The sequence below is a fragment of the Microtus oregoni genome, unplaced genomic scaffold (genome assembly GCF_018167655.1).
Source record: "Microtus oregoni isolate MIOR12 unplaced genomic scaffold, Mior012 000003F_ref0000135, whole genome shotgun sequence".
NCBI lineage: Eukaryota > Metazoa > Chordata > Mammalia > Rodentia > Cricetidae > Microtus > Microtus oregoni.
Genome location: NW_024543062.1, coordinates 3950680 through 3977200, shown reverse-complemented (window position 1 = coordinate 3977200; position 26521 = coordinate 3950680). Strand labels below are relative to the sequence as shown.

At 52.3% G+C, this 26521-nt stretch overlaps 2 protein-coding genes across 2 annotated transcripts in view; one reads left to right on the top strand and one right to left on the bottom strand.

Moving 5' to 3' along the window:
• Positions 1-1299: 1299 nt before the first annotated feature.
• Positions 1300-19695, top strand: Get4 (guided entry of tail-anchored proteins factor 4). The gene is made up of 9 exons (XM_041649066.1): positions 1300-1540; positions 11837-11915; positions 12233-12314; positions 12926-13075; positions 15112-15250; positions 16552-16692; positions 16780-16855; positions 16984-17056; positions 18625-19695. The coding sequence occupies exons 1-9, from the start codon at positions 1383-1385 to the stop codon at positions 18711-18713; spliced, it is 987 nt and encodes a 328-aa protein (XP_041505000.1). The 5' UTR covers positions 1300-1382; the 3' UTR covers positions 18714-19695.
• A 2566-nt stretch (positions 19696-22261) lies between these two features.
• Positions 22262-26521, bottom strand: part of Adap1 (ArfGAP with dual PH domains 1) — a 50413-nt gene continuing 46153 nt past the window's right edge. The window contains exons 7-11 of the mRNA XM_041648875.1: positions 24930-25013; positions 24629-24691; positions 24065-24136; positions 23621-23849; positions 22262-23439 (exon numbers count right to left, since the gene is read on the bottom strand). Coding sequence (XP_041504809.1) covers positions 23411-23439; positions 23621-23849; positions 24065-24136; positions 24629-24691; positions 24930-25013 — 477 coding nt within the window. The 3' untranslated portion in view covers positions 22262-23410. The remainder of the gene's footprint in view (positions 23440-23620; positions 23850-24064; positions 24137-24628; positions 24692-24929; positions 25014-26521) is intronic.

The following is a 26521-nucleotide window of genomic DNA, read 5'->3' as shown; positions in this document are numbered from 1 at the left end:
CCAGCCTGGTCTACACAGAAAGCTCCAGGGCAGCCAGCCAGAGCAACATAGTAGAGATACCCTGTCTGGGGGACAATTCCAGAAAGAATTTATAACAAATTGCACCACTCCATCCCATCCAGACAAGTAGTCCCCTGGTATCACACTCATGCTGCTTGTATCACTTGCCCCTTCGTCACCTAGCAAGTGTATTGCTGTGCCCATGTGGTTCTTACGTGGTTGTGCCCACTGAGCATAATCTGCCATCACAGAAGAGTAAGCATGGACTTGTTAATCTGTTGCCATGCTTCCAGAATACACAGGAGTGTTTGCATAAAATGCCCGTCCAACTGGCATAGAATCATGATAGTAAGGAAGTTGAGGCAGGAGTTAAGGGCCAACTTGAGAAACTTTAGAGACCCGATTTCAAGGTAAATTGTAGCTCAGTGACTAAGCAAGAGTGGAGGTCCTGAATTTGATCTCCAGCACGCAAAATCATTTTTTTAAGGTTCTGTGTAATCTATAACCTGAGTCTTAAAGGATGCTGTCAGATGATGACACTCACCGTGTCCAACACCCATCCTCCCAGTTCATCATGCCTAGGCCTCCCCTTCCCTGCAGTGACCTGCTTCAACCAATTAGGACTAGGTCTTCTTGGACTCTCTTGGTCTAGCCTGATCATACTGCCCAGTTCCTGATGTCACTCAGAATGACTGCTGCTAGGAGGTGCACTCCCGTGCAGGTTTTTTTTTTTTTTTTTTTTCTCGAGACAGGGTTTCTCTGTAGCTTTGGTGCCTGTAGACCAGGCTGGCCTCGACCTCAAGAGAGATCCGCCTACCTCTGCCTCTGCCTCCCAAGTGCTGGGATTAAAGGCGTGTGCCAATACCTTCCCGGGCAGGTAGGTTTAAAGCAGGTCAAATGTCCTAAAATGTGTCCACGTGCTCAGGGCAATTTCAGGGGCGCATTGCGGCGTCCTTTGGCCCAGTTTACGTGCGCAGCCTACGCGGCTGGTAACATTATACAGTGACCGCACACATACACACCCCACACGACTGGAGTGTAGCCCCGTCCAAGACCTTGGTCCCGCCCGCTCTCGCGTGAATACTAGCACTTTTTTTCCGGGATGCTTTTTAGCTCGCGGACCACACCCCGTCCGCTTCTTCCCCGCCCATGCTAGCAAGGTCCTTTGCAGACCCGCCGGGGGGTGTGGCCTCGTGTGACACTGGAGGATCCCGCCAGAGTCCGAGGCTCCGCCCATGATCACGTGCGGACCACGGTGCGCCCGCCCTCACGAGGCTCCTCGCGGCCACCGTAGAGGGCGTGCGGTGGCCGCAGGGACGGAAGCCGGGAGGCGCCGCCGACCGCGCCTGCGACAGCGTCAGCTCTGCGCGGAGCGCCGGCCCATGGCGGCGGCGGCGGCGGCGATGGCAGAGCAGGAGGGTGCCCGCAACGGCGCCCGCAACCGCGGTGGCGTCCAGCGCGTGGAGGGCAAGCTGCGTGCCAGCGTCGAGAAGGGTGACTATTACGAGGCGCACCAGATGTACCGGACCCTCTTCTTCAGGTGGGCGCGGGCGGTGGCTTGGCGCCGAGGCCCCGCCTCCGCTGCTGCTCATTGGCTGGTCTGTGGCGCCCCGCATCCTCATTGGCTCGCGAGGCTGCCTGTCGCGGGTCGGAGCGGGGGCGGCGGGCTTGGACTACTCGGCAGGGCCTCCTCTTCCCTACCTGGCTTCCCCCTCCTCCTCTCTCGGCCTCGCTTCTCAGGGTCCCTACCTTCCTCGTTGCGCTGTCCTTTCCCCATCTTTCCTTCCCCTTTCCAGGTGTCCTTCCCCCTCCAACTTCTCTGGCTTCCCCTTCCCCGGGCCTCTCTACTCTCTCTTAGGCCTCCTCCCTCCTTATAGGCCTCTCTTCCCGCCATTCCTTCTTCCTAGCCCACCCTCTTTCTTGCCTGGCCTCCCCTTGTGTGGAGCCTCCCGTCGGTAATCAGGTCCTGTCCTCAGAGTAGTTTCTCCTTGTCCTCCTGTCTGTGGCCAGTGACTGGAGTGGCACAACCGGCTTAAGTGTGGTCATAGGCAGACATCGTGGGCCAGCCCGAGGCCATCTGCAGGGTTGATTCCAGGTTCCTGCCCCAGTGCTTCTGCCTGCTGACAATCCCCTCTTCGACCTTCATTCCTGACTGCGAGATCGCAACATTCCTGTGCCGTGTTCGTGGTGTGGGTTTAGCCTCTGCGCCCCTCAGACCTACTTTTTGTTTCACTCGGCTTTGTTTGTTTTAGGCTAGTTTTAGGTCTACAGTAAAAGGAGTGGAAAGTGCTCATTATTGTGTCTGCATAGCGGTACAATGCCAATTGCACATTTTGCCAGCTACGTCCCTGTCACCTAGGCTCCCCGTGCACTGTGGGACAACCCCCACAGTCATCCCCCTCCAGCTTGATCCTGGCATGGTGTTTTCTATGGGCTGGATGAAGCTGCCGTGACAGCGTGCGACACCTTCCACAGTGGCCTCACTGCTTTGAAGCCCTGTGCGGGGCTGAAGACTCTTATTAGTGCTCATGCTTGTTTACGTTTGAGGACAGTTCCCACTTTGTCCCCACGTGCCCAGAGTGAGCCTGGTAAAGGACTTGTGATCAAGGCCACATGTGGGAGTTTCCAAGCCATCAAAGAGACCAGCCCCGCAGTATTTCCTTCCATAACACTGCTCCGTCCAGTACCTTGGCAGGTGAGGGGTGAGCCCTGGCATCCTTAGTTTCAAAGACTTGCCATTTGATTTATCTGCTGGGTGGCCTGGATTAGGAGCAGGGACTTTAGTCACCGACTGTCAGCTTAACAAAGATACAGTCTTCGCTCTAATTGCCGGTTATCTACAGGGCAGCCTTGTTGGGGAATTTTCTGTGTACTAAACCTGATGCTATAAATACAAACCAGTCTGGCTATATCTGGTTTCATCGCAGTGTCCAGAGTGTCTTTTTTTTTTTTAACTCTAATTATATTGGAAAGGTACTTCCTTTATCATTTAGTTAAAAATCTATAGCCAGGCACCAGGCACCGTGCCCATGCATTTAATCACAGAAGAGGTGGGTGGGTCTGAATTCTAGGCCAGCCTGGTCTACCTGGTCTACAAAATAGTCAAGGCTATTATACAGAGAAACCCTGTCTCAGGGGGAAAAAATTTTTACACGTAGAAGTGACTACCTAATGATTGATACACTAACTGGTTTTAGTTTTTAATGTTTTTTGTGCTGCTGGGGATGGAACCCAGGACATCTCTCATGTTAGGCAAGGGCTCTACCTTTGAGATACACTACAGCCTTTTTTAACTTAGAATTTTGAGGCAGTGTGCCTTCAACTCTGTAGCCCAAGCAGGCCTAGACTTCTTGATCCTCCAGGCTCAGCTTCTTAAGTAGCTGGGATGACAGGCCTATGTCATCAGGCTAGCTGAATGGTTATTTTCCTCTGAGTTGAGCTGTGTCACTGGCCAGGATCAGGCAACTGGCCCAAGGAGTTCTTGAGAACAAAGGAACAGACACAGCTCTGGATTGCAGGAGTTCCTGTATGGAGCAGGCCAATCACTGCTATACTTCTGAAACATTGGGAATACATCCTGGTGTCTTACCTTTTTTTTTTTTTTTTTTTTTTTTTTTTTTTGGTTTTTGAAGACAGGCTTTTTGATTGTCCAGGAACTAACTTGCTCTGTAGACCAGGATTGCCTAGAACTCAGAACTCAGAGGTCTGCCTGCCTCTGCCTCCCAAGTGCTGGGATTAAAGGCCTGGAGAGATGACTCAGTGGTGTAGAGTGGTGGCTGCCCTTCCAGTGGATCTCAGTTACAGGGGATCTGACACCCTTACACAGACATACATGTAGGCACGATACCAGTTTACCTAACAAAAGAAAAGTTGTGGGCCACCACCACCTGGTACCATTTTTTGATTAATCAACAAAAATGGATCTTCCAGAATAAACTTGTTTTTGTTTTGAACCAGCCCCACCCACTGTGACTGAAAACATTCTTGTTAATTTTGTGTTATGCGACCAGAAAGAGTTCCCTTGGTCAAGGTGAACTAGGGATGATGATGGGCAAGTTCTGCCTCTTCATTGATTGAGGCCAGATGCTATCAGCTTACAAGGAACCAGCCATCAAGAGCTTGGACTGGAGGGTAGTGGTCCAGAGACACAGCATTCCAATGGGGCCCAGTACTCGTTACAGAACTTAACTGGGGGGGCTGGAGAGATGGCTCAGTGGTTAAGAGCACTGACTGCTGTTCTTCCAGAGGTCCTGAGTTCAATTCCCAGCAACCTCATGGTGGCTCACAACCATCTGTAATGAGATCTGGTGCCCTCTTCTGGTGTGTAGGCATACATGGAGGCAGGATGTTGTATACATAATAAATAAATCTTTAAAAAAACAAACAACTTAACTGGGCCTCAGCTTCCCTGAACCACTTGAGTATGAGGAAAACTGGGGACCCAGGGGTTCTTGTGCTGCTCCACATAGGCTCAGGGTCGCTCCATGGGGTAGGACTACCAGAGACGACATACTGCTCAAAGTCACTGGTTTATAAATCTTTGTGTCATTGCAAACACATGTTAATATGTCAGGACACCTTGCAGGAGTCAACTGTCCCCTTGAGGGTCAGTCTTGGTGGCAGCCACACTTACCTGCTAAGCTAAGCCATCTCACCAGTCCTGGTTTTAGTATTTAAAGTGAGTATTTGCTTTAATATTTTACTTTGAAAGCTTGAAGATGGTGATGCTGAAGATGCCCATGGCCATGACCCCTGATTCCCTCTCCTGCTAGTATTCCCAGGCAGCTTGTTTGTTATTCAGCGCAGTTATTTTTACTTGGTTTTTGGTTCTGAGCAGTGGTTGAGAGGCTCTCCATCTCTGTGGCTTTGTAGTTCTCTCAACAAAGTATTCTGAGTCTGATCCACATGTATAGCATATTCTGTCCTTTGAATGTGTCACAACCCCATTTTAACCTCACCACTCATAGCCTTTGTGGGAGATGAAGAGCCAAACAGCCTACAGAAATTTGGCTTCGGAGACCTCAGTGCCCCTTGACCTAGCCATGGTCCTGTTGTGGCAGGCTACCTTGTCTCTCCAGATGTGTCCCCCAGGAGGAGGAATGAGCTTTGCAGGCCTGGTTGTTGGTATCTCAGAAAGTTGGAAGCTATTTGGCTTTCCTGGTGTGATAGTACCACCATGCATCCTCCAGGGCCCCAGTGTTGGTTGCTTTGTGTGGGTGAGGAGGCTTTTTACTTTCAGCCTGCCCAGTCCCCCACGATTTCCTACTTCCTGTCCTACAAAGTGGTAGTGTAATAGTATTCCTGGGGAGACATGAACATCACAGATAGGGAATGACAGACAAAAGTACAGATACCACCAAAGTCCAACTTGGTGAAGCAAAGAGCTGTATGAGGGTTGCCTACATGAATATGGGTGACGGGTTACTTACAGGAGCAGAAATGATGCAAAGACAGCTGAATCACCAAAGCTCACCCCAGCATGGGTGACCGTTGACAAAAGCTGGAAATATGGAGCACACTGCACAGCCTGTAGCCAGCTCACCAGGTTGGAGAATTCCCTTTCCAGGTCAGTTGGTCTGAGCCTCACAGGCAGCTTTCAAGCAGCTGGGCTTGTCCAAGAGTTTCAGCACTCCTTGCAGCTTGTGGTTCTTGGGCCCAGTAAAGCCAGCGGGTGTTAGTCTTCCTGAAGCTATGGAGTTGTTTTCTTCCTGAGTTTGAGGAGCTTCCTGTAGGTTGGGAAGTTTCATCTCCCTGAGATGATCCCGTTGTTTCACCTCCTTTTGGCATCCTGTGTGTTAAGGAACTAGCTTCCTTGCAGGATGGAATCTGAGAGGAAAGTGCTCCTCAACAGGCTTTTCTGGGACCTTTTTGAATTCTTATAGCCCATAACCGTATTTGTCAAAGTCACATAAAAAAATGTTTAATAAGAAACCCTCCAGCGCGTGTTATGCACACCACACCCCTGGGTCTGAGGCCACCAAGGCATGTACGTGTGTGCGGGTGAGCATGTTAGATGAGCACATTATCCCTCCTTTTGTGTTGTTAGGTGTGTGTTTGTGTGCCTGAACATTTGAAGGCCAAAGGTCCACTTTGGGGTTACTTCATCAGTTGCTTTCAACATTTTTCTTTGAGACAGAGTCTGTCATTGAACCTAGCACTCACTATTGCAGCTGGACTGACATGGAGCAACCCCAGCACTGAAGTTACAAGTACACATAGCCACACCAGGGTTTTTGTTGGTTGTGGTAGTGGTGGTGTGTATGTCTGGTGTATGTATGTGTGTGTATACATATGTATATGTGTGTGTATTTATTTTGTGTATGGGTGTTTTGTCTGAATGAATGTTTGTACCACATGTGTGCCTGGTGCCCACAGAGGCCAGAAAAGGGTGTGAGGTCCCTGGAATTGGAGTTACAGGTGGCTCTGAGCTGACATTTGATGCTGGAGATCAAACCCAGGTCCTCTGGAAAAGCAGCCAGTGCTCTTAAATCCAAGCCATTTCTTTAGCCCCCATGTATGGATTTTATGTAGGTGCTGGAGACATGAACTCGGGTCTTCACACTTGCTTAGCATGCAGTTGGCTCATTGAGCCATTTCCCTAGCTCATGGGCCAGCTTCTGTCCTGCTCTAGTTTCTTCTCTTTAGCCAATCCTACATGAATCGTGTAGTAAGGCTAGCCTCTAACTCGTAACCAAAGATAGTCTTGAACTTCTGCTCTTCCTGCCTCTACCTCCTGAGTGCCATGATACATGGTATGTACAGCCATACCCAGTTTTTGCAGTGCTGGAAATGCAACTTGGACCTCCATGCATGCCAAGCAAGCACTCTGCTGAGCTCTGTCCTTAGACACAGACACACATACACCCCATGCTGGGGTGACTCGTAACTCAGTGTGCCCAGCCTGTAAGAGCAGAATCAGCTGGAGTCCTGGCACAGACCTTCTTTTGTGGGTTAGATGGTTTCTGTGAGTCTCCTTGGGGCCGGCAGAGCTTGTTCCCTGCTGCGCAAAGCTACCTCTGTATGTAGAGGGTGATTTTGAGTGTCACACAGGGCCTGCCATGTGCCTGAAGCTGAGTGCCAAGGAAAGCTGACTACCCTCATCTGTCCCATGGCCTTGGGGCACCCAGTCTGCATAGTCACCCAGGAGGAACACCCAACACACACCCCCACCCCACTCCAGGAATTTTGTGATGAGAAATTTGTTTTAATTGTTGCCTGGGACTTTTATCTTTATAATCTTCCCTTGACTTGGCAGCAGGTAATTCCAGTAAGGTAGGACATGGTCAGTGGGAGATTCAGATCTCAGGAATTTGGTGTGTTATTGAAGGACACTTCCTTTGGTCTCAGTGAGTGTTTCTCTTGATAAGCCTTAGACAGAAGGACTCAGGAGTCTGGTGTCCTGCATAAGCCACCCTAAACCAGTGACTCATGAAAAACAGTACCTGTGTAGTCTCTGTTGATGCTGATAGCAACATGAGATTGTTTGTCTATGAGCACAGCATTTGAACAAGCATCTCTTCACTCAGTAGGGCACCAACAGACATTTTTTCAAGTCTAGATTAGTGAACTAGTGAGTTTATTAGGGTTACAAGAGTGTGAATGAGGGGATACTAAGGAACAGGGATGACCCAAAGGCAGCAGCAGCATTGGAAAGACCACCCCAGTATGGGCAGTGAGTGTATCCCTGGATTTCTAGCTGGATCTGCAGGCCGCTTAGCTGATGAATATATCTTATTTATCTAGTGGTTGTTACTGTTTCTGCCGCCTTGTGCATCTTGGAAATTGCAGATTTTTGAGACTTGTGATGCTTCTTTACTTCCTGAGTAAGAGTCTTTCTGATCCCCCTCTTCAGCAGTGCTTGCTGAGGCTTGGGGTGATTTTCCTTCATTTGTGCTTGAATGTTGTGCCGCTGTGCCACAACAGTCCGTCTGAGAAACTTGATCTGTTATGAGGCTCTAAACTACACCCCCACTGCAAAAAAGAAACTTCCCTCCGTGACCAGTTGAGGGGCAGCTGCAGTAATCGGTGAGGAAAATACAAATGTTTAATTTGACCTGCACAGTCTACCCACTTAACAAAGCAATAGCAGTTAGTCTTCCCTCGGGACCTGTGGCCTTGTTGGCTATGGACTTTTGCCCATCTTCCCTGGCATGTTGGTACCGTAGTCTGAAGGGTCCATAACCTTTCAGATAGTCAGTAACAGTTATCCCCTACCAGCCTCAGTGCCTGCTGGCACTACAAAAGTCTGTGAGTGGGGAGGGAACTTACATGTCCTGCAGCCAAAGCATGTGGTATCTTTAACAGTAGGTTCTAACATGTAACCTTTATTGTTTGTGGGGTCTCCCTGGCCAACAATTTAACAGAGGCAGTTCACACCTGGCAGTGCAGTTTTCACCCAACACCCGTACTGTTTCTGAGAGTGCCTTTCTCATCCAGTCAGGCCGTCTTTGTTTAAGCTCCTTAATCTCTCTATCTCCTATTCTACATGCTTTTACACATCCGCGAGATACTTAGAGGGTTAGCATTCTGGAGGTTCACAGTTACCCGTTCCAAGTAAGTGTCCTTGGTCTTGAGCAGCTACGAGGATCCTAAAAAGAGTTAGTAGCAAGCCTGAACCAGCAGGGAAGTTGTTGTGTCACAAGAGAAATGTTGGAGACAATCAATAGTCCAGTACCATGGTTGGGGGACAGCACCCTATCTGGCTTCCAGAAGCCACAGGCATTTTTCCATGAACCATTAATGTCACCCTGGGTTGTTGCTGCCCCAGGACTGCTATGCGTCTTTGTTCCTGGTTTCTGCTGGGCAGGCTTACTGCTTGCCTTGGTTCAGGCCCAAGAGAGGTAGGAACTCCTGGCTTACCTCTGGACCTGGTTCCTCAGTTCTGACAGGCACCCTAAGTTACTTCCAGACCACTACTGCTGAAAGGAGCCCCAGTCTGAGCAGTCTTTATCCCAGTGTGCTGTGTGCTGGGGCAGTAACTGCCCACCCTGTTACTGTACTGTTTTTGCAATGATGTTTGTGGATTGTTGCTCAGGTTTTAAAGCCTCTGAGAAGCTCATGAGCACAGCACTTGACTCTGTTAATGTTTTTGTTTGTTTTTTCTTTTTCAGCAATCCCAATTTAACAGATCTTGCCACATTTGCCAGTGAGTGGCCTAGGCACACCCTTTTCTTTCTTCCTTTCTTTTTCTATCATCGCTGCTCTCCCCTTTGCTGTTTTCTGAATCTGGTTTACATGTCAGTCTTTCAGATCTGCTAGAGCTTCTCCTACGTCATGAAGATCACATCTCACCATGGGGCTAGCAAAGCCCATCCCAGTCCATGGTCCCTGCTCAGTCAACCTTGGTCTTGATTCTTCTGTGAACTTCTGACTTAGTGAACTGAGCATTGGGCAGTATTTCTCTCGTGTGCAGTGTCATTAGTGATGCCTGTTTTTCCTCTGCTCTCTTTCATTCCCTGATATTCACGGGGACCTCAGCCAGCAATAACCAGGCAGCCCTCGAAGCTTTAGAAGCCAGTTCACCAGGGCTGATTTCTCTCCTGTCACCTAAGTTTGTGCGATCTTTGTCTCAAGGAGAGGCACATAATTATTTTACCTATTTTCTATGCTTGCAGTTCATTCAGATTGATCCCATTGCTCGCTGTGTTCTGCAGCAGTGGATGTGACAGGCCCTTTGACTATGTGTTTTTAAGTCTTTCCCCATCAAACAGTTCAGATGCCAAGTGCTCCCTTGTAGTTTCTTGGTGTATCACCTGATTCTGCGTTACCCTCTCGGTACAGTTCACGCGCCACTGTACCAGACGTGAGCCTGGCAAGGTCCTGGAGATTGAATGACCTGGGTCATTCGAAAGGAGATTCAACCTTGGGGGGAAAATCCTTAAATACCTAGCTGCAGCACAAGGAATTCCCAGGAAATTGCCACACCCAAGATGGAGTAAACAATGCCCTACAGCTAATCACCAGGCCAGGCAGAGGGAGCACAGGAACAAACAGAATGTTGTAGCTGGCTGACCAGAAACTGTCCTCAAGATGAACCCCGGGAGCAGGGGTAGACCCATGGGCCCTACATCTTGGCTTGTCTGCTTGTTGAATCATGAACTTTTCCCTTTTAAAGGTTGGACTTGTGAGGTCTCTTCTGTAATTTCTACCATGTTCTCTTCCTCCCCAATCTTAGTTTCTTTTCAGTCAAGTTTTTGGGTCTCACTCTCATCCTAACCTTTCTCTACTTTTCCTGCCAGGGGATAATGTGATGGGAAACATCATGTGTCTTTTCCCACAGCAAAGGCTATGTGCCTGATAGTGCAACTTGTTACCTTATGTGCTACATTCAAGGACTGAGGTAAAGTCTCTAGTCCATCAGTGGCTTGGGTAACATGCCCATGACATCCAATACCAAGTACAAGAAGATGGCCACCTGTTGATTCTGCCTAGGAATGCTCTCCTTTCAGAGAGCTTGGCCTTGGTTGCATGTCTTGTCACCCGTGGCCTGGAGCATACACCCACCACTCCAAGAAGGAGTACTCCATTCCATCCCACACGGAGAAAGGAAAACAATGGATTGCCTCATAGATAGTCCATTCTTACACAGGTCACCAGTTGTGTGGTGTGACCCTTCCTGCAGAGACGTGAACAAATATCTATTCACTGCCAGCAGACCAAAGAAATGATTGAACCCACAGCCGGCTTACTAAGCCTTTGAGCTCATAGGGCTTACAGAACAATGGATGACTCAAAGATAGCTGCATCATTGGAGTTCCCTGCACAGCTTTCAGCTTGTGGGTGGGTCCATTCTCCCCACCAATTGTTACTGTTCATAAAGCCTTAGGGAGAGGCTATGTGAAGTTTGTTAAGTTTCAGGGCCTGACTACGCCATGTATGTTTACTTCTCTAGGGCTAAGGAGCTCCCTCCAGGAGGGATTACTGCAATTTGGAAGGAATTTACTACACAGCAGTAAAGTTACCTGCCGGGCTAGTGATGGGACCCCAAAATGCCTGGTAACTCTATGGGGCCACTGCTAACAAGGCCCAAGGGTGCTAACAAGGCCCAAGGGTGGTCAGTGACAGGTGACTTCCATCTTAACAGTGTTGCCTTTCATATGCTGGCTTTACTGTCACTGCAGCTTTTGGGTACCTGTGCCTCACCGAGGGTATCTGGAGGTTGGATACACCCCTAAGAGACATCCATTCTGGTGATGTCACATCATACCCCCAGACTTGATTTGAGTGTTGCCTGTACTATTAATGCTTTTGTATAGTCATCTTAAACTCTAGATTTGTCCATGTGGCCTTGGCTGTGTTCTTGGGTGATGGTGGGACACTCATCACACCTGCTGAGTATAAGGATGAGGGCGTCCACACCTGGGCCTGTACACAGGTTGTGTGGAGGGTGACGACTGAAGTTGGTAGAGTTGCTGTATTGTCGTTCTCTTCAGGGATCTATCCTCAATTGTCTTCTACATGCAAATCAGTCCTTCTCTTTTAAGGTAGACAGTGCCCATCTTCCCTGTCCCATCATGGAAGTTACATCTTAGTCTGCTCTGGCTTCTCCCTGGGTTATTTGTTGGACCTGGGGTGGAGGGTACCCTGCATGTTCAGGTGGGTGTATTGCTAATAGGGCCTGTATCCTCAGACCCTTCCCTATATCTGCTGTTCAGAGTAGCTGGCCAGGGCGGTACTACAGCACCCAGCATACTCAGAAGCAGTATTCTGTTAAGTTTTACCTTGGCATTTGTAGCAACCTCAGGCAGAGCTAGCTGGCACATAGAACACAATGCAAGCACCCCTTGTAGGCATCTGTATGGTGCATGGCTGGGTTTTTCTTCTTCCCTCTTTGCAGATACATGTCCCAAAGCAAACATGCAGAGGCCCGGGAGCTCATGTACTCAGGAGCATTGCTCTTCTTTAGTCATGGCCAGGTAAGTGCTGCCACCATGGGGAAAGGCCTGGGGGTGAGGGTGGGGTGTATCAAACTGTCCTGGGCTCTGACCACCAATGGCATAGGGTCCTAGTCTCCCGTTGCTGTAGGACCTTTGTGACTGGAGCTCTAGGCTTGGTTCTGGTTGCCAGTTGCCAATGACCCAGCTGTATTGCTCATTGGCAAGGCAGTATCCCTAGCTGTGTGTTTGCAGGTTGCCATCTGCAGAGCCTGCAGCCCTCTGCTTTACCTCAACTCTTCTAAAGGACTAGGGGACCCTGTTGCTAACTGTGGTCTTGTATGTTGATTGTTCTGCAGCAGAACAGTGCGGCTGATTTGTCCATGCTGGTCCTTGAATCCCTGGAGAAGGCAGAGGTGGACGTAGCTGATGAGTTATTGGGTGAGGACTCCACACTGCGTGTTGAGTGTGCAGTAGCCTGTCAACACGGGCTTCTGTGACTGATCTTCTCCAGAGTCTCTTCACTGGTTCTAGTCCCACTTGGTGTGGGGGGAGGGGGTTGGTCTCTGCACTCCAGGACTGATTTTGTCATGGGGTGATCACACTGACCATGCCCAGCTGAGCCCATGGTGTACACACTACAGACCTGTTGGCAGCTAATCCCACTGAGCCAGCATGTGGCTGCTAGAGCCCTTCCTGTAAACTGCCCTGTGGCCTTCCTGCTGGTCCTCTGCTACCACAGAACTGCTTCCAAGCATGGCCAACCCACATCAACGTAGTCAGAAGGGCAGTGGGCAAGCCAACCAGAGGAGGCCCCAGACCTACAGTGCATGTGGGACACCCAGCAGCACTCTAATGGCTTTTGGACTTTTGTTGAAGTTATATAATGGGAGAGGGTAGTTGAGGAGGGCTGAGACAGGGTCTAACTCTTGTATCCCAGGCTAGTCTTAAAAATACAGTACTCGCTAGCCTCTTCACAGAGTGCTAGATTTTTGTTGATGTGGGACACCTCACATGTGCCTTTGGTAAGGGTCCGATTGTGTCATTTGCAGAAAATCTGGCTAAAGTGTTCAGTTTGATGGATCCAAACTCCCCTGAGCGAGTAGCTTTTGTGTCCAGAGCCCTGAAGTGGTCCAGTGGAGGGTCTGGGAAGCTGGGCCATCCTCGGCTCCACCAGCTGCTGGCCCTAACGCTTTGGAAAGGTAGGCATGGGATCCCTACCTTCAGCCAGCAGCCGAATCCTCTGTGTACTTGCCTGCTGATAAGCTGGGAGAGGCCATGGGGAAAGCACATCAGCCTGTCTTTGAACCAGCTAGTCCAGTATTTCTGCTTTGGTAGTAGACTGACTCTGGATGGACCCTCCACAGCTCATAAGGGACCCCTGGGGAGTGGTGCTGCTTCCTTTCCAATCTCTGTCCTGATTCTCTAACCTGGTCAGTCACATCACACACTCCTTCCCACAACCTCCCACTCCTCCTTCCTCAGTGAGCATCCACATCCCATCCCTTTGGTAACTCCCTGCTCTGTAGTTCTCTTAATGTTTATCTCAGTTTGGGGTGAGCTTTGGTTAGATTATTTTCCATGGAGTGGATTGCAGTTGTACCTGGTCTTGGCTCTTGAGTTGGCTTGGGCACAAGACACATGCTTGGTGAATGTCTGCTGGAACCTGAACAGCTCCTACCCAGTGGCATTCCTGGGAAACAGTGTGGAGCTGTACCCTGTGAGGGTGGCATTCTTGCTACAGCCCTCCTAATGAGTGGGCTGGGCCTAATGGAGCTTGGGTGAAAAGAGGCGTATTTAGAAGTACACAGTGACCTGTGGCACACACCCTCCTTTGTGCATCAGGCATCGCAGAGGTCTGAGCCAGAGGTATGTCATCCAAAGTTGAGTATAGACTAGTTCTGTGAGCAAGACTTGCTGCTGCGCCCCCTCTGGCTACAGCCATGGCAATCAGAGAGGGTGTACCTGACCCAGTTCTTAGAGTCCAGCAGCTGTCCACCCAGAGGCACCCCCCCCCCATAGCAACTGTGCTGGGACAGACTTCCATACGTCCTATGGGCTTATGGTGTCTCCTCCTCCCTCCCTCCTGGGCACTGCACTCTGCCTTCACTCCAGAGGACAGTCAGGACTCTGGAGACTGAAAGATCAGGATCTTCAGGGAAACTCAGAGAAAGCCTCCCAGAGCTCAGGAGTGCAGGTGCCATGTGTGCCTACTGTGTGCCTCAGAGTGCTGCCTTCTTCTGAGGGCTGTTCTGTCCTCCGGCTGAGAGCAAGCTGCCTGTCACCTGTGGCCCAGGCCTTCACACAGTACATGCCTGATACATGGTCTGGAAACAGTCTGCACAATGGAGCTGCCAGCAGGGATTCTCAGATCCACTCAGCAGCAACGTCTGAGAGAGGTTGTAGGGGCTGTGTCCCCTGGGAATGGGTGAGGTACTGAGCCCAGGCCACAGCTATCCCAGGGATCATGGCTACCTGGGGAAGGGGGTTGGGGGCTCCCAAATACTTGCTTCAAGACTAAGTTGCCCAGGCTAGTCTACTATTCACTTCCCAGAGTGCCCTGCCCCGCGGGTGTTTGCTAGACAGGAGCAGGCTGGGAATGAGGGTCTACGTTAATTACTGCTTGCTCTCTTGCTCTCAGACACCCAAAAGTCCTAGGCAGAAAAGGCCTTTGTGGGTGGGTTATGGGCTGGGGGACCCCAGTTGTTGGTGTTGAGAGGCTCCTTTCCTCCTTTCTGTTGTTAAGGCTCTATGAGCAGAAGGAATCCCCAGGTTCCTCCTTGATCTTACTCAGGATTCCCAGCATTCTCTGCTGTTAGGTCTTAGGGTTTAACATAGCAGACACTGATGTGCTTCACTATGTGCCAAGGAGCCTCCCTTAGCCAGGGCCCTCTGAGTAGTTAGTAGTAGTTACAGAAGAAGTAACTTGCTGTGGACCCAGCTCACATGCACACAAGGGTTGGGCAGACCTAGCAGTTTCACACACTTAGAACAGGGAGAAGGGAAGCTGGGTGCCCGTTGAGCTGTTTGGTGTTGAGTCTCTGAGCACAAGGAAGCTGGTAACCGGCAGGCGTGAGCAGCTGTGCAGACGGATAGCTTGTTCCAGGGTTAGTGGCCTAGAAAAGGCAGCAGGTGTGCCCAGGGCAAATGGGTTGGACCAGGGAAGGAGGGGAGGAGTGGGTGGCTCTGTGCACCCCGTGCTCACACGTGCCCATCTGCAGATTCTTTCCCTTCACAGAACAAAACTACTGTGAGTCTCGGTATCACTTCCTGCACTCCACTGACGGTGAGGGCTGCGCCAACATGCTGGTTGAGTACTCCACCGCCCGAGGCTTCAGAAGTGAAGTGGACATGTTCGTGGCCCAGGCTGTGCTACAGTAAGTGCTCATGGGGACTTTGTGGGGCCTTTGTGCAGCTCCCAGCCTGGAGCAGAGATAGCCCTGAGTAGGCTGCCTTGTCCTTAGACTGCAGTGCTGGAGGGAGAACCTTAGGCCCAAGGCTGTCTTTTCAGATAACACAGTGTCCACAGTTGGACTCTGCAATCACCCTGCCTAGGAGTCTGCAGCTTGTGTTTGCCCTGGAGGATTGAGGCATGGCCACAGCTTATAGGGCAGTTTGTCCCCACCTGCCCAAATCAGGAAGGCACTGCACTTGTTTTTCAGACGGGGTATTTTAAATTACAGATTTATTTATTGACTTAGTGTGTGCAGAGAAGGGATTTGCAGGGACACACATGCTGTGATGTGCATGTGGAAATGTGAGAGGGAGCTCGCTGGAGTCCTCTCCCTCCACCATATTGGTCCTAGGATTGAACTCATCATCGCTCTTGATGACAAGCGCCTTACCTCCTGAGCCATCTGTCTGCTTCTTCAGGCCTCACCCTCCCCTTCCCAAGGAACAGTGCTCTCCTGTGGTCATCCACAAAAGTGCTGTGTTGTGCACATGGTGGCAGGAGGGTCTGCTGTGGGGACCCAGAGCACTGTATTTACTTTTGAGACAAGTTTGTTCTTACTGTAAAGCCCTGGCTGATCGCAGACCTAGAGCAGTTGTCCTGCTCCAGCCTTCTGAGTGCTGGAACTACAGACCTACACCGCCATGGCCAGTTGTTGTGGTTTGTACAAAGGGACTGTGTAACATCTCCAGCTCGCCAGCCTGACTCTGGGCGTGCACTGCAGCTGTTGTCTCCCCACTCAAGTACTGGGGACCATGTTTTTCTTGATGGATTTGGGACCACTGGGGTAACATCCTGGGCAGAGGCTAAGTCTGCCTAGAGCCCAGCACAGCATCGGGGTCAGTTTCCTACTCAGCCCCCTGCACCATGTGCTCCTCTGACAGATGCAGGCAGATGTAGAGAAAGCAGAGGCCATGGTTGAGGAATGAGTATCCATTTCGCCCCCATCTTCTAGCTCTGTTGACCTTCAAAGCTGTTTTCCTTTTGAGACTTAATCCCTTCACCAGTGTGTGGAAGGTTTTGTACCCTGTGAGAGGCAGCCACCAGGACTCACCCTGGCCTCCCAAGTGTTCTGCACCCCGTTAGGCCTGTGGAGACACCAGACATCCAGATAGCACGGGTGCTACTGTCAGGCGAGGTCTTGGTGTTGTATTGGCCACTTGTGGGCATCTGTGGAAACCCGAGTCTGCCTGTGGGATTTCACTCATTAGATATTCTTGCATGCAGGTTTCTCTGTTTGAAAAACAAGAACAGTGCACTGGTGGTCTTTACAACGTACACACAGAAGCACCCATCCATTGAGGATGGGCCACCCTTCGTTCAACCCCTGCTCAATTTCATCTGGTTTCTGCTGCTGGCTGTGGACGGGTGAGTGATCTGGGCGGGTGCTGGGTGCTGGTGTATGTCTGTGCAGCCACAGGTCTCACTGGGAGTCATCCTTGATTCTTACTGCAGTGGCAAGCTGGCTGTGTTCACAGTGCTGTGCGAGCAGTATCAGCCGTCTCTGCGGAGAGACCCCATGTACAACGAGGTGAGGCTCTTGCACTTGGCTGAGGCTCCCCACCTGGGCAGCAGCCTGGAGGAGGGAGCAGAGCGGGCAGCCCCAGCTGGGTCCTGTGGTTGGGTTCACCTGCTGACCTACTGCCCTGCTTCTTGCAGTACCTCGACAGGATTGGACAGCTCTTCTTCGGTGTGCCGCCAAAGCAGACATCCTCCTATGGAGGCTTGCTAGGTGAGCTGTGTGGTCTGGTCCTGGACAGGTGGCTCCCTCCCCTCAGCCCTTTCCAACCTATTGTTGAAGTCATCAGGTTGTCCACTGAGCACCGCTTGATGGGTCTGAACTCCGGTCAGGGTAGTGTGGTCCTCTGGGCATTTTAAGTGTCCACTTTTCTTTTTCTGGTGCTGGATGTAGACTCAGGAAGGTCTTGCACACACGAGACAAGTTTTTTACCACTGACCTGCATCTCCTCCCCTTCTGTGTTCATGTTCTAAGTAGTAAATCTCACTTCAGCGTTCAGAATTCTATTTCTGCTGCTGGCAGGTGACTCTACAGTCATCGTGCATGGCACGAGCTGTACTGTGCCATTATCTGCTGGAGTGTGGATCTTCTGTGCACGTGGTGTGAAGACACACCCTGTGTTGTGGAGTGGAAGGAAGTACAGCTGGGTGTGACCATAAACAAGTCCACGTGGGCTCTCTGGGCACAGGCTGTGTCCTAGTGACTTGGTGTAGACTGTGACAGTATTTCTCTAGTTTATTGTTTGTTGTTGATGGTTTGTTTTTTGAAACAGGATCTCATATAGTTCCGACTGGCCTTGAACTCAGATCTTATCTCAGCCTCCTGGATGCTGGGATTAAAGCCAAGTCACCCTGCCTATCTGTTGTTGATGCTTGTTTGAGACAAGGTCACTACCTGTAACTCGTATTAGCTTTAAACTCACTCCTAAGTGCTGAGATCCTGGTGTAAGCCTACACTCCTAGCTTTTTGTAGATGTTTATCTCTCTTGAGCCTGCTGCCTGTGGAGTGTGAGCAGGGCTCAACTGTCGCCAGTCTGAGCCTCAGGGGCCTGAGCATTGCTGAGGGATTGGCATTCCCGGAAACATTTGTACATATCTCAGTTTGGAGTAGCAGTCCAGGGTTGTTAGGATATTTACTTGTCTATCCCAAAGAGTTTTGGAGCCATCAAGTCCCCTTTCCCCCAGAAATACCACCAGGGTACCCAAGGGGCCACAGGGAAATGCAGGCAGAAGAGCATCTATATCCTTGCAGAACACCCACTCGGTCTCTCACTCTCAGGGATAGAGGACTCTTAGGGTTACAGATACGTGGTCAGTGTGAGTCTGTGCGTTTGAGATGCGCACACAGGAGGTGGGTGTAAGGTATCTCAGATGTGGCCTTGAGGCTCTGGTTTGCCGGCTGTGCAGATTCTCTGGTAGTCATGGGACTTGAGCTGTTCCTTCATGGCTTCCAGACTCCTCTGCTGGTGGAGGTTTGGGGTTTATCTTGCCCCGTCCCTAGTCATCAGGAACATTCCTAGTGTGACCTCCAAGAGCTGTAGCCAGCTGGGCCTCTGGGCTTTGTTTTCCTGCAAAGCATGGCGACCTGGGCATCAAGCTCCTCTGGGAAGGTGGGACTTCCAGAACAGCACTGTTTCTGGGTATTGACAAGTGGCTGGGTGTGTCTTGTCTAGGCAACCTACTTGAATGTGGTGACCTGGGTAGTGGGTTCCCTGGGGAGGTCAGGCCTCCAGGACAGCACTGCTTCCGCATTAATCATCACTGGCCGGTGTCTCCCTCTAGGGAACTTGCTGAGCAGCCTCATGGGCTCCTCAGAGCAGGAGGAGGGGGAAGAGAGCCAGGATGACAGCAGCCCCATCGAGCTGGACTGAAGCTGCCTGGCCAGCATGGAGATGCCCATGGCCGGCACCACTGGGATGGATTCAGTGCCAGGCTGGGCACGAGGCCCCTTACCAGTGGGCTCCTGCTCCGCAGCTGGAGGGGCCACCTGTGCAGAGTCTGTCCCTATTTATGTATGGTGGCTGAGGGCTGTATGGCCAGGACCAAGAGCAAGGCCCAGCTCCTGCTGGCCAACCGTGTTCCTTCAGATCACCCACAATAAAGCGCAGGCCTTGCTGCAGCACCCCGCTGCCATCCTTGTCTCTGGTTCCTTGGGGAGGGCTGCAGGGTGACAGGCAGCCTGGCGTCAGCGACTGGTATCCCTTCTCCTGTGTCCAGTGCAGCCGTGGCATACTGGAGGAATGGTGGCCACTGCTGTGAGCCAGGCAGATTCTGAGTCCTGAGGATGAGATCGGGTTTCTTGTTTGAATTTTGTTTGGACACAGAGTCGTTTTGCAATCATGGTGAGCTTCCCAGCATCAGAGCACATGTGCTGTGGTGGGCAGACTCCTTGGAGGTCGCAAGCAGCTGGCCAGGGCCATGTCCCGTGATCTGTAGGGCTTTGGCCCCTGCTGTAGTCTGTGGGCTTGTCTATTCAAGCCGCAGCTCTGCTGGTCCCCATGAGCCCCACACCGCTGCTCTGGAGATGTTTTAAAGGTGCCGTAGACTTTCATGTCCTCCATGTTGCAGTATTTTACTGGGTGAGGAATTTTTCAACCTGATGTTTTAGGACTTAACCAAATAACCAGTCCAGGAATGAGCAACCCCATCCATTACCACAGATAATATCCACGCTACCAATCTGATTATAAAGGGAGACACTTTATTTTTTCACAATTAAAATAGAGTTGTAGATTAATACATCTCTATCTTGCATGGGAAGGAGGGAAATATGCGTTATTTACTGTAAAAAAAATGGAATTTAAAGGAAGGCTTGTGTCACCTGTTGACTATAAATAAATCCTTTCTACTGGGCTTTGCAGTAGTCCTTTCTGGGTGAGCTCTGGGCCGGGGACGGGGCTGGCTTTGATCCTTGGCATTCAGCCCCCACCTATGGGTGCAGAGACCTCGGGCAGGGTGGGATTGGCTGTGTGTCCAGGCTGGGCCTGGCAAGCTCGGGAGGAAGCACATCCTGTGCTGTCCGTGCCATTTCCCTGTGCGTCCATGCTGCTGTGTCCACCAGAGTGGCCAGTGCTAGTGTCAGCGGTGTCCACATTCACAGGTTGTCACATAGAAATGAGTTGTCTTATTGAAATCACCTTCATCATTGTGTGTGGCTTGGCCTTGGGGAGCAAGAGGGGTGCATAGGGGGGCTTGGTGCAGGGGAGTCTTAGACATAGGGAGGCCCCCAAAAGTGGGGATATAGTTAGGCATGGCACCAGGAAGGAAGCCATAGTGGGCTGGGCATAGACCAGAGCTGCCTCCGCTCAGCTGTGACATTTGCTTCAGAATCATGTACTGGAGTTCATGTCATTGTTGTATTTTGGAACAGTACAGAATTCAAATTTTGTACTTGTGTGAGGATGCCTGGAGTTAACCCCCAGTTAAGTACGGAGGAAAGCTGGTATTTGTTCAGAAACATGAGACATGCATGGAACCCTCCTCACACGGTGTCTCTTAACATACCCAGTGCTCCTCACACCCCACTGTGCCCTTACACACACACTGCTCCTTACACACCCAGTGTCCCTTACCCACACACTGCTCCTCACAACCCAGTATCCCTTCCACACACACAGTGTCCCTTACCCACACACATAGATCCTCACACCCCACTGTGCCCTTACACACACACTGCTCCTTACACACCCAGTGTCCCTTACCCACACACTGCTCCTCACAACCCAGTATCCCTTCCACACACACAGTGTCCCTTACCCACACACATAGATCCTCACACCCCGCAGTGCCCCCTTACACACACACACACACACACACACACTGATCCTCACACCCCGCAGTGCCCCCTTACACACACACACTGATCCTTACACCCCGCAGTGCCCCCTTACACACACACACACTGATCCTCACACCCCGCAGTGCTCCCTTACACACACACACTGATCCTCACACCCCGCAGTGCCCCCTTACACACACACACACACTGATCCTCACACCCCGCAGTGCCCCCTTACACACACACACTGATCCTCACACCCCGCAGTGCCCCCTTACACACACACACACACACTGATCCTCACACCCCGCAGTGCCCCCTTACACACACACACACACTGATCCTCACACCCCGCAGTGCCCCCTTACACACACACACACACACACTGATCCTCACACCCTGCAGTGCCCCCTTACACACACACACACACACACTGATCCTCACACCCCGCAGTGCTCCCTTACACACACACACTGATCCTCACACCCCGCAGTGCTCCCTTACACACACACACTGATCCTCACACCCCGCAGTGCCCCCTTACACACACACTGATCCTCACACCCCGCAGTGCCCCCTTACACACACACACTGATCCTCACACCCCGCAGTGCTCCCTTACACACACACACTGATCCTCACACCCCACAGTACCTCCACAGCACACAGTGTCCCTTCTACATGCAGTCCATTCCTCGGGACTTCATGCCAACAGTTTACTGTGCTATTTGCATGCCTGTCACTGTCAGCGGGTGAGACGTCATCATCGTCTTAGCCCTTGTACAGGCTACATCCTGGCTGAAAGATGTCCAAGGTCACAGTGACTTTTCTTGAGTTGCCAATTTCCCATCTAGTGAAAAACCTTCCCTGCTATGTCATTCTGTGGTTACTTAGACATATGTCAAGGTGGTCGCTGTTGCTAGTATACACTGATGTCTACACGCAGAAGTCTCTAGAACAGGCCCATCAGTAAGGTGACACTAGTGAACCTGTTGGTCCTGGTGGGGGAAATGGAGGGGACCCTGGAATGTCATCAGTAACCCAGTTGCTATGGGGACCCTGACCAGTTTGGGAGAAGGAATTAAGTCGTAGATCAATGACAGAGTGCCTACCTAATATATTCAGGAGCTGCGAGTTCCTTGTCCAGGGCCACATGCAAACAGTGAGAGGGCTGAGGGGACCCAGCTGACGTCTGGGTACACACCTGGGCTCAGCACTCCAGATCTGGCCAAAGATGTCTGCTGGGCTCAGCATTCCTGCAAGCTGGGTGACTAGGCACGTGCCAAGAGTGTTCAACCCAGGGTCTGTCACAGCCCACAGAGGCTATCAAATGTGGGCAGCAGTGGCCTAGGACGGGTCTCGGTGTATAGGCTGTAGTAGGGGAGCCCCGGGTTCCTGCTGGGGTTGGACAGTCCAGGGCAGGGGCTGGGCCTTCCTGGGGCTGTAACACACGCACGCACGCTCACACACACACACACACACACACACACAGCATAGTGGGCATAGTGACTGGGACTAAGAGGACACAGGTTGCAGAGTCAGGCCTGCCATGGAAGTGACATAGTTCTTCTCATATCTCTTACTACTCAAAGGGAGATTGCTAGCCCTCTCATCCCGCTTTAGCCACCAACACACAGAAAGGACCACGCCAGAGCCACACTTTATTCCAGGGGACATGACACAGGGCAGCAGAAGCCCGACTAGACCCCTCCCCCAGCTCCCTGGGGCGCAGCTTTGACGAGGATCAGGTCACTCACAGATGTATCCCTCACTAATGCTCCCCAGCTGTCCAGCGGCCAGGACCTGCCCTTTGGGGGGTCCCATAGAAGGGAGCCCAGTTGATGGGGTGTCCAGAGGGCAGCAGGGTAAATAAATACAGGTGGCTTTAACTACTGGCCTGCCAGCAGCAATCAGGGCTGGGGGCAGCCACTCCTGCCCATGGCCACCTCTTGGTTTGGGCTTTCATTCATCAAGGGCTCAAAGACTGAGGTCAGGGTCAGAGGGCATGGGTTACAAAGCGGGGACAGCACCGAACTGGGCACTGACGCCCAAAAGCAGTTGGGACCTCCTTGGCTCCCAAGGAAACCGCTGCTGGGCTCCATGCACAGCACCCTGCAGGCTCCCTCCCGGCTGCCTCAGCCAGCTGTCCCGAGGGCACTGGGTGCCACAAGCAGCTGGGCCCAGGGCCTCTGCACACAATTAAGTTTTCTTGGGGAAAAAACTGCCCCCAGTAAAACTACCCCCAGTTCCCTAGCTGGGTCAACCCTAGGAGAAGGAGAGCTGACCCCTGACCTTTGATCCCTGACTGACACACAGCAGGTGCTCAATAAATACTTGTTGAGATGGGGGAGGGAAGGGGAGGCATGCGGCACGTCCCAGAGTCCCCAGCAGCCAGGCCAGCCCACTGCCACAGCTGTCCATATAGCAGCCCAGCACCGAGTCCCGCCCTGAGGCCAAGATCCCCTCAGGCCAGGAGAGTTAGTAGGAGCCTGCTTAAGTAGGGAGGCAGGGCTTCCAGCAGCAGGAAGGTGGCTGGGTCAGCTGGGAGCGGCTAGGAGCAGCGTGACAGGGCCCCCGGGTCAGGTGAGGCCCAGAGCCAAGTCTGCCTTCACCTTCAATGAGGTTCTGAAGAAATGCCTGTCCAACGGGCTTGCCTGAGCCCCACCTGGCCATGCCTGTGCTGCACTAAGGAGCAGGATGTGGGCCAGGAGGCTGGGCTCCCCTACTTTTTCCGGCGCCGCCTCTCCAGCCACGTGAGTGCAGAATCCTGGGGCCTCCGGGCTCTCTTCCTTAGGGTTTATGCTTGAAGTGGGCTTCCACTAGAAACAGGAATGGTCCAAGCTTGGGAGTTGCCAGCTCACTCAGCCTCCCTCCATAGCCCACAGCTTCCCCTCCACAGCCTACCTGGGGCTCAGGATGCAGACACAGAGCCACACTTCACTAGGGGCTGTCACCCGTGACCCTGCTGACACCCTCCTTTCCCGCACCCACTCCTCTCACCTGCGTACTCCTGAGGCAGCATGGGCCTGTCCACCACTTTTTGGAAGGCCGCGATCCACTCCCGCTGGTCTGCCTCTGTCTCACAGGTGAACAGGAATTTGCGGTCCGGGGTGACAATGGTGATGCCATGGGGCCAGTGGTGGCCTTGGGTAGATGGCGGGAGCCCCTCCAGCACCGTGTAACCACTTTCCTTGCTGCCAATGAAGACTTCCCCTCGTGCAAAGGCATCCTGTGTGTGGATGAGAAGAGGCTGGGATATGGGGGGAACCCCTTTCCCCCAGGCTGTCCCCCCTGCTTCCTCTCCAAGCCTAGCTAAGTGAGGCCCTAGAATCTAGGACCCCCTGAGGAATCCCAGACCCGTTCTCTCACCAGTCACCCCTGAAACAGGTCAGTGGGGCAGCGCGGGGGGTGGAGGGACAGGGACTGGAGCCAGACCTTCCTTACCAGGGGGTCTTTAAAGTACATGAGCCTCCGGTCATCCATGGTAAACCAGCGCTTCCTGAAGCCTTCTGTCTGCTGTGGGTCGGGAGGATGGGAAGCAGTCAGCAGCCCCAAGGCGTTCCTCTGCCCCAGCTGACCCCCACTCAACACACAGAGGCAGGGCCTCACAGGCACTGTGCTGGCCAGCCAGTGCGTGAGGGGCCCTCGGCATGCTTGAGGTCCAGGTTAGGGTCCAGACCTTGAATGTACGCTACTGTGTCATAGAACAGATGTGACAGTCCCTCCTGAAGAGGGGCCTGAGGGCAGGAGGCCCAGGCTGACTCATGCCCTAGAACCTGCAGCCTAGTCACTTGTCCTCATGCCAGCACCACAACACTGACAGGGGACTCAAGGACCACCCTGAAGCTCAAGGCCACAGCCCTAGGATACACGGGATGCACCTGGGAAAGGACTGGCCCAGTGAGTCCAGTGACCCAGCACCCAGCCTGACCTCAAGCAACCCCCAGACAGACAGAAGCAAGATGGTTGACCTTTAACAGACCTAAAAGTCTGCTGCTCGGCACCTACCTTGGGCCCGGTCTTCTCCATGTAGCCTTCCTTCAGGTAGTTCCGAGAGAGCTTGGGCACCAGCTGGGGCAGAACAGACAGATGGTAGTGAAGCCCACCCCATGTTACCCCCTAGACTGTGCGCCCAGCATGGCATGCCCCTCTAGCTGGGTGCCAACCCCAGACTGAAGACCCGCATGCAGCCAACCCTGGTACCTCTCTAGGGGCCTGTCGCTATGCCGCTGGTCAGTCCTATGACCCGACACCGATGGCTGCCTCCCCAACCCCCTACCCAGCAGGTACCTCTGGGCCAGCCACTCACATCCGCATCGCTGGCTCCTGGGAAAGCCACCTGCAGGTAGTGGAAGCGGGCTGCTCGCAGCGCATTGAACCAGTCCACGATCTCCTGAGGGCCGAAGCTGTGGTGAGTGGCGACTCCCAAGCCTCGTCTCCTCCACAAACCCCCTCAGCTGGGCTGGCATTCTGAGCAGCCTCACTGAAGGATGGGACGAACCCCCATTGCCTACCCCTCATTGTGCCAAGATGGGGGCAGTCTGGTGACCAGGATCAGGGAACAGGCTGAGGCCGGGGACTGAGTGGGGTTGACATCTGAGCTTTGCACATCACAGGTACCTCTCTGCACCCAGCTCTTTCTGCCCCCTTCCAGATCCTACACACATTTTCGCTCTCCCTGGGCTCTCCCTGTCCTGACGGGTTCACAATGGCCTGGAGCTATGACCATGTCCCTATCTCGCCACGCTATTGGGACCCTGCCCCCACCCCACCTGCCTCACTCAGAACCTGACCATCTTGTCTTCCCAGACAGCCAGAGCCCAGCTTGTGTCTCCTGCACTGTTTCCTTGGCCCACTGGGCTTCTTGGTGGCTCAAGACACTAGCTCTCACAGCCCCTGCCACACGTTCCCCACCCACAACTGACCCTACCCACTTTGTTACGTGGTCCCACCCCCTCCACCTGCAAAAGAGGTTGACGGACCTCCTCCACAGTAGTGTCTTCCCTCTGTCTTGCCCTTCCTGTGCTGCAGGACAGACCTGAAGTCTCCTGTTGTCAATCACACTCACCCTACTCGACAGGGCAGTGGCTCACACTTAGCCCAGCGTCAGCCCTCCCAAACTCTGGGCTTGCAGGAAGCATTCTTCCGCCTCTGCAGATGACCCAGGGCACCACAAATTCAGCCTTAAATTTGCCCATTGCTCCCACCTATTCCACCACCCAGGCTCTTTCTCCCTCCTGGTTCAAATTGGGTTCCGGGATGGGGAGGTGGTGGAGTCAGTAAAATGGGTGCTGTGCATGCATGAGAATCTGTTTCCTCTCCTGAACATCCGGCCCAAAGCTTGGTGTGGGGACATATGCTTGTAATCCCAGCACTGGGGAGGGGGAGGCAGGAGATTCCTGGGGCTTGATGCCCAGTCAGCCTGGTTTAATCAGTTAAATCCAGGCCAACGGGAGACCGTGTGTCAAAAAACCCCCAAAACAACACAAAGGTAGGGCTAGGCACATGGCTCAGTGAGCAAGGAGGATTTAGAACTGAATTTGAATCCCCAGACCCTATGTAGAGCCAGACACAGTAGGACCAGACGCCTGTAATTCCAGTGCAAGATGGGAGGAGGAGGAGGGGACTGGAGAGATGGCTCAGTGGCTAAGAGCACTGCCTGCTCTTCCAAAAGTCCTGAGTTCAATTCCCAGCAACCATAGAGTGGCTCACAGCCATCTTGTAATGAGATCTGGTGCCCTCTTCTGACCTGCAGGCAAACATGCAGACAGAACACTGTATACTTAAATAAATCTTTAAAGAGATGGGAGGAGGAGACAGGAAGATTCCTGGGAGTTCTCAGACAATGAGACCCTGTTTCAAATGAGGATACTCAAGGATGAGGATACCAAAACCAAGTAG

Excerpts from the sequence above, each read along its gene's own strand:
- Get4 (XM_041649066.1), top strand. The coding sequence starts at position 1,383 with ATGGCGGCGGCGGCGGCGGCGATGGCAGAGCAGGAGGGTGCCCGCAAC. Across the intron at positions 12,315-12,925 it reads CGTAGCTGATGAGTTATTGG|AAAATCTGGCTAAAGTGTTC; the intron begins GTGAGGACTCCA and ends TGTCATTTGCAG. Across the intron at positions 15,251-16,551 it reads GTGGCCCAGGCTGTGCTACA|GTTTCTCTGTTTGAAAAACA; the intron begins GTAAGTGCTCAT and ends TCTTGCATGCAG.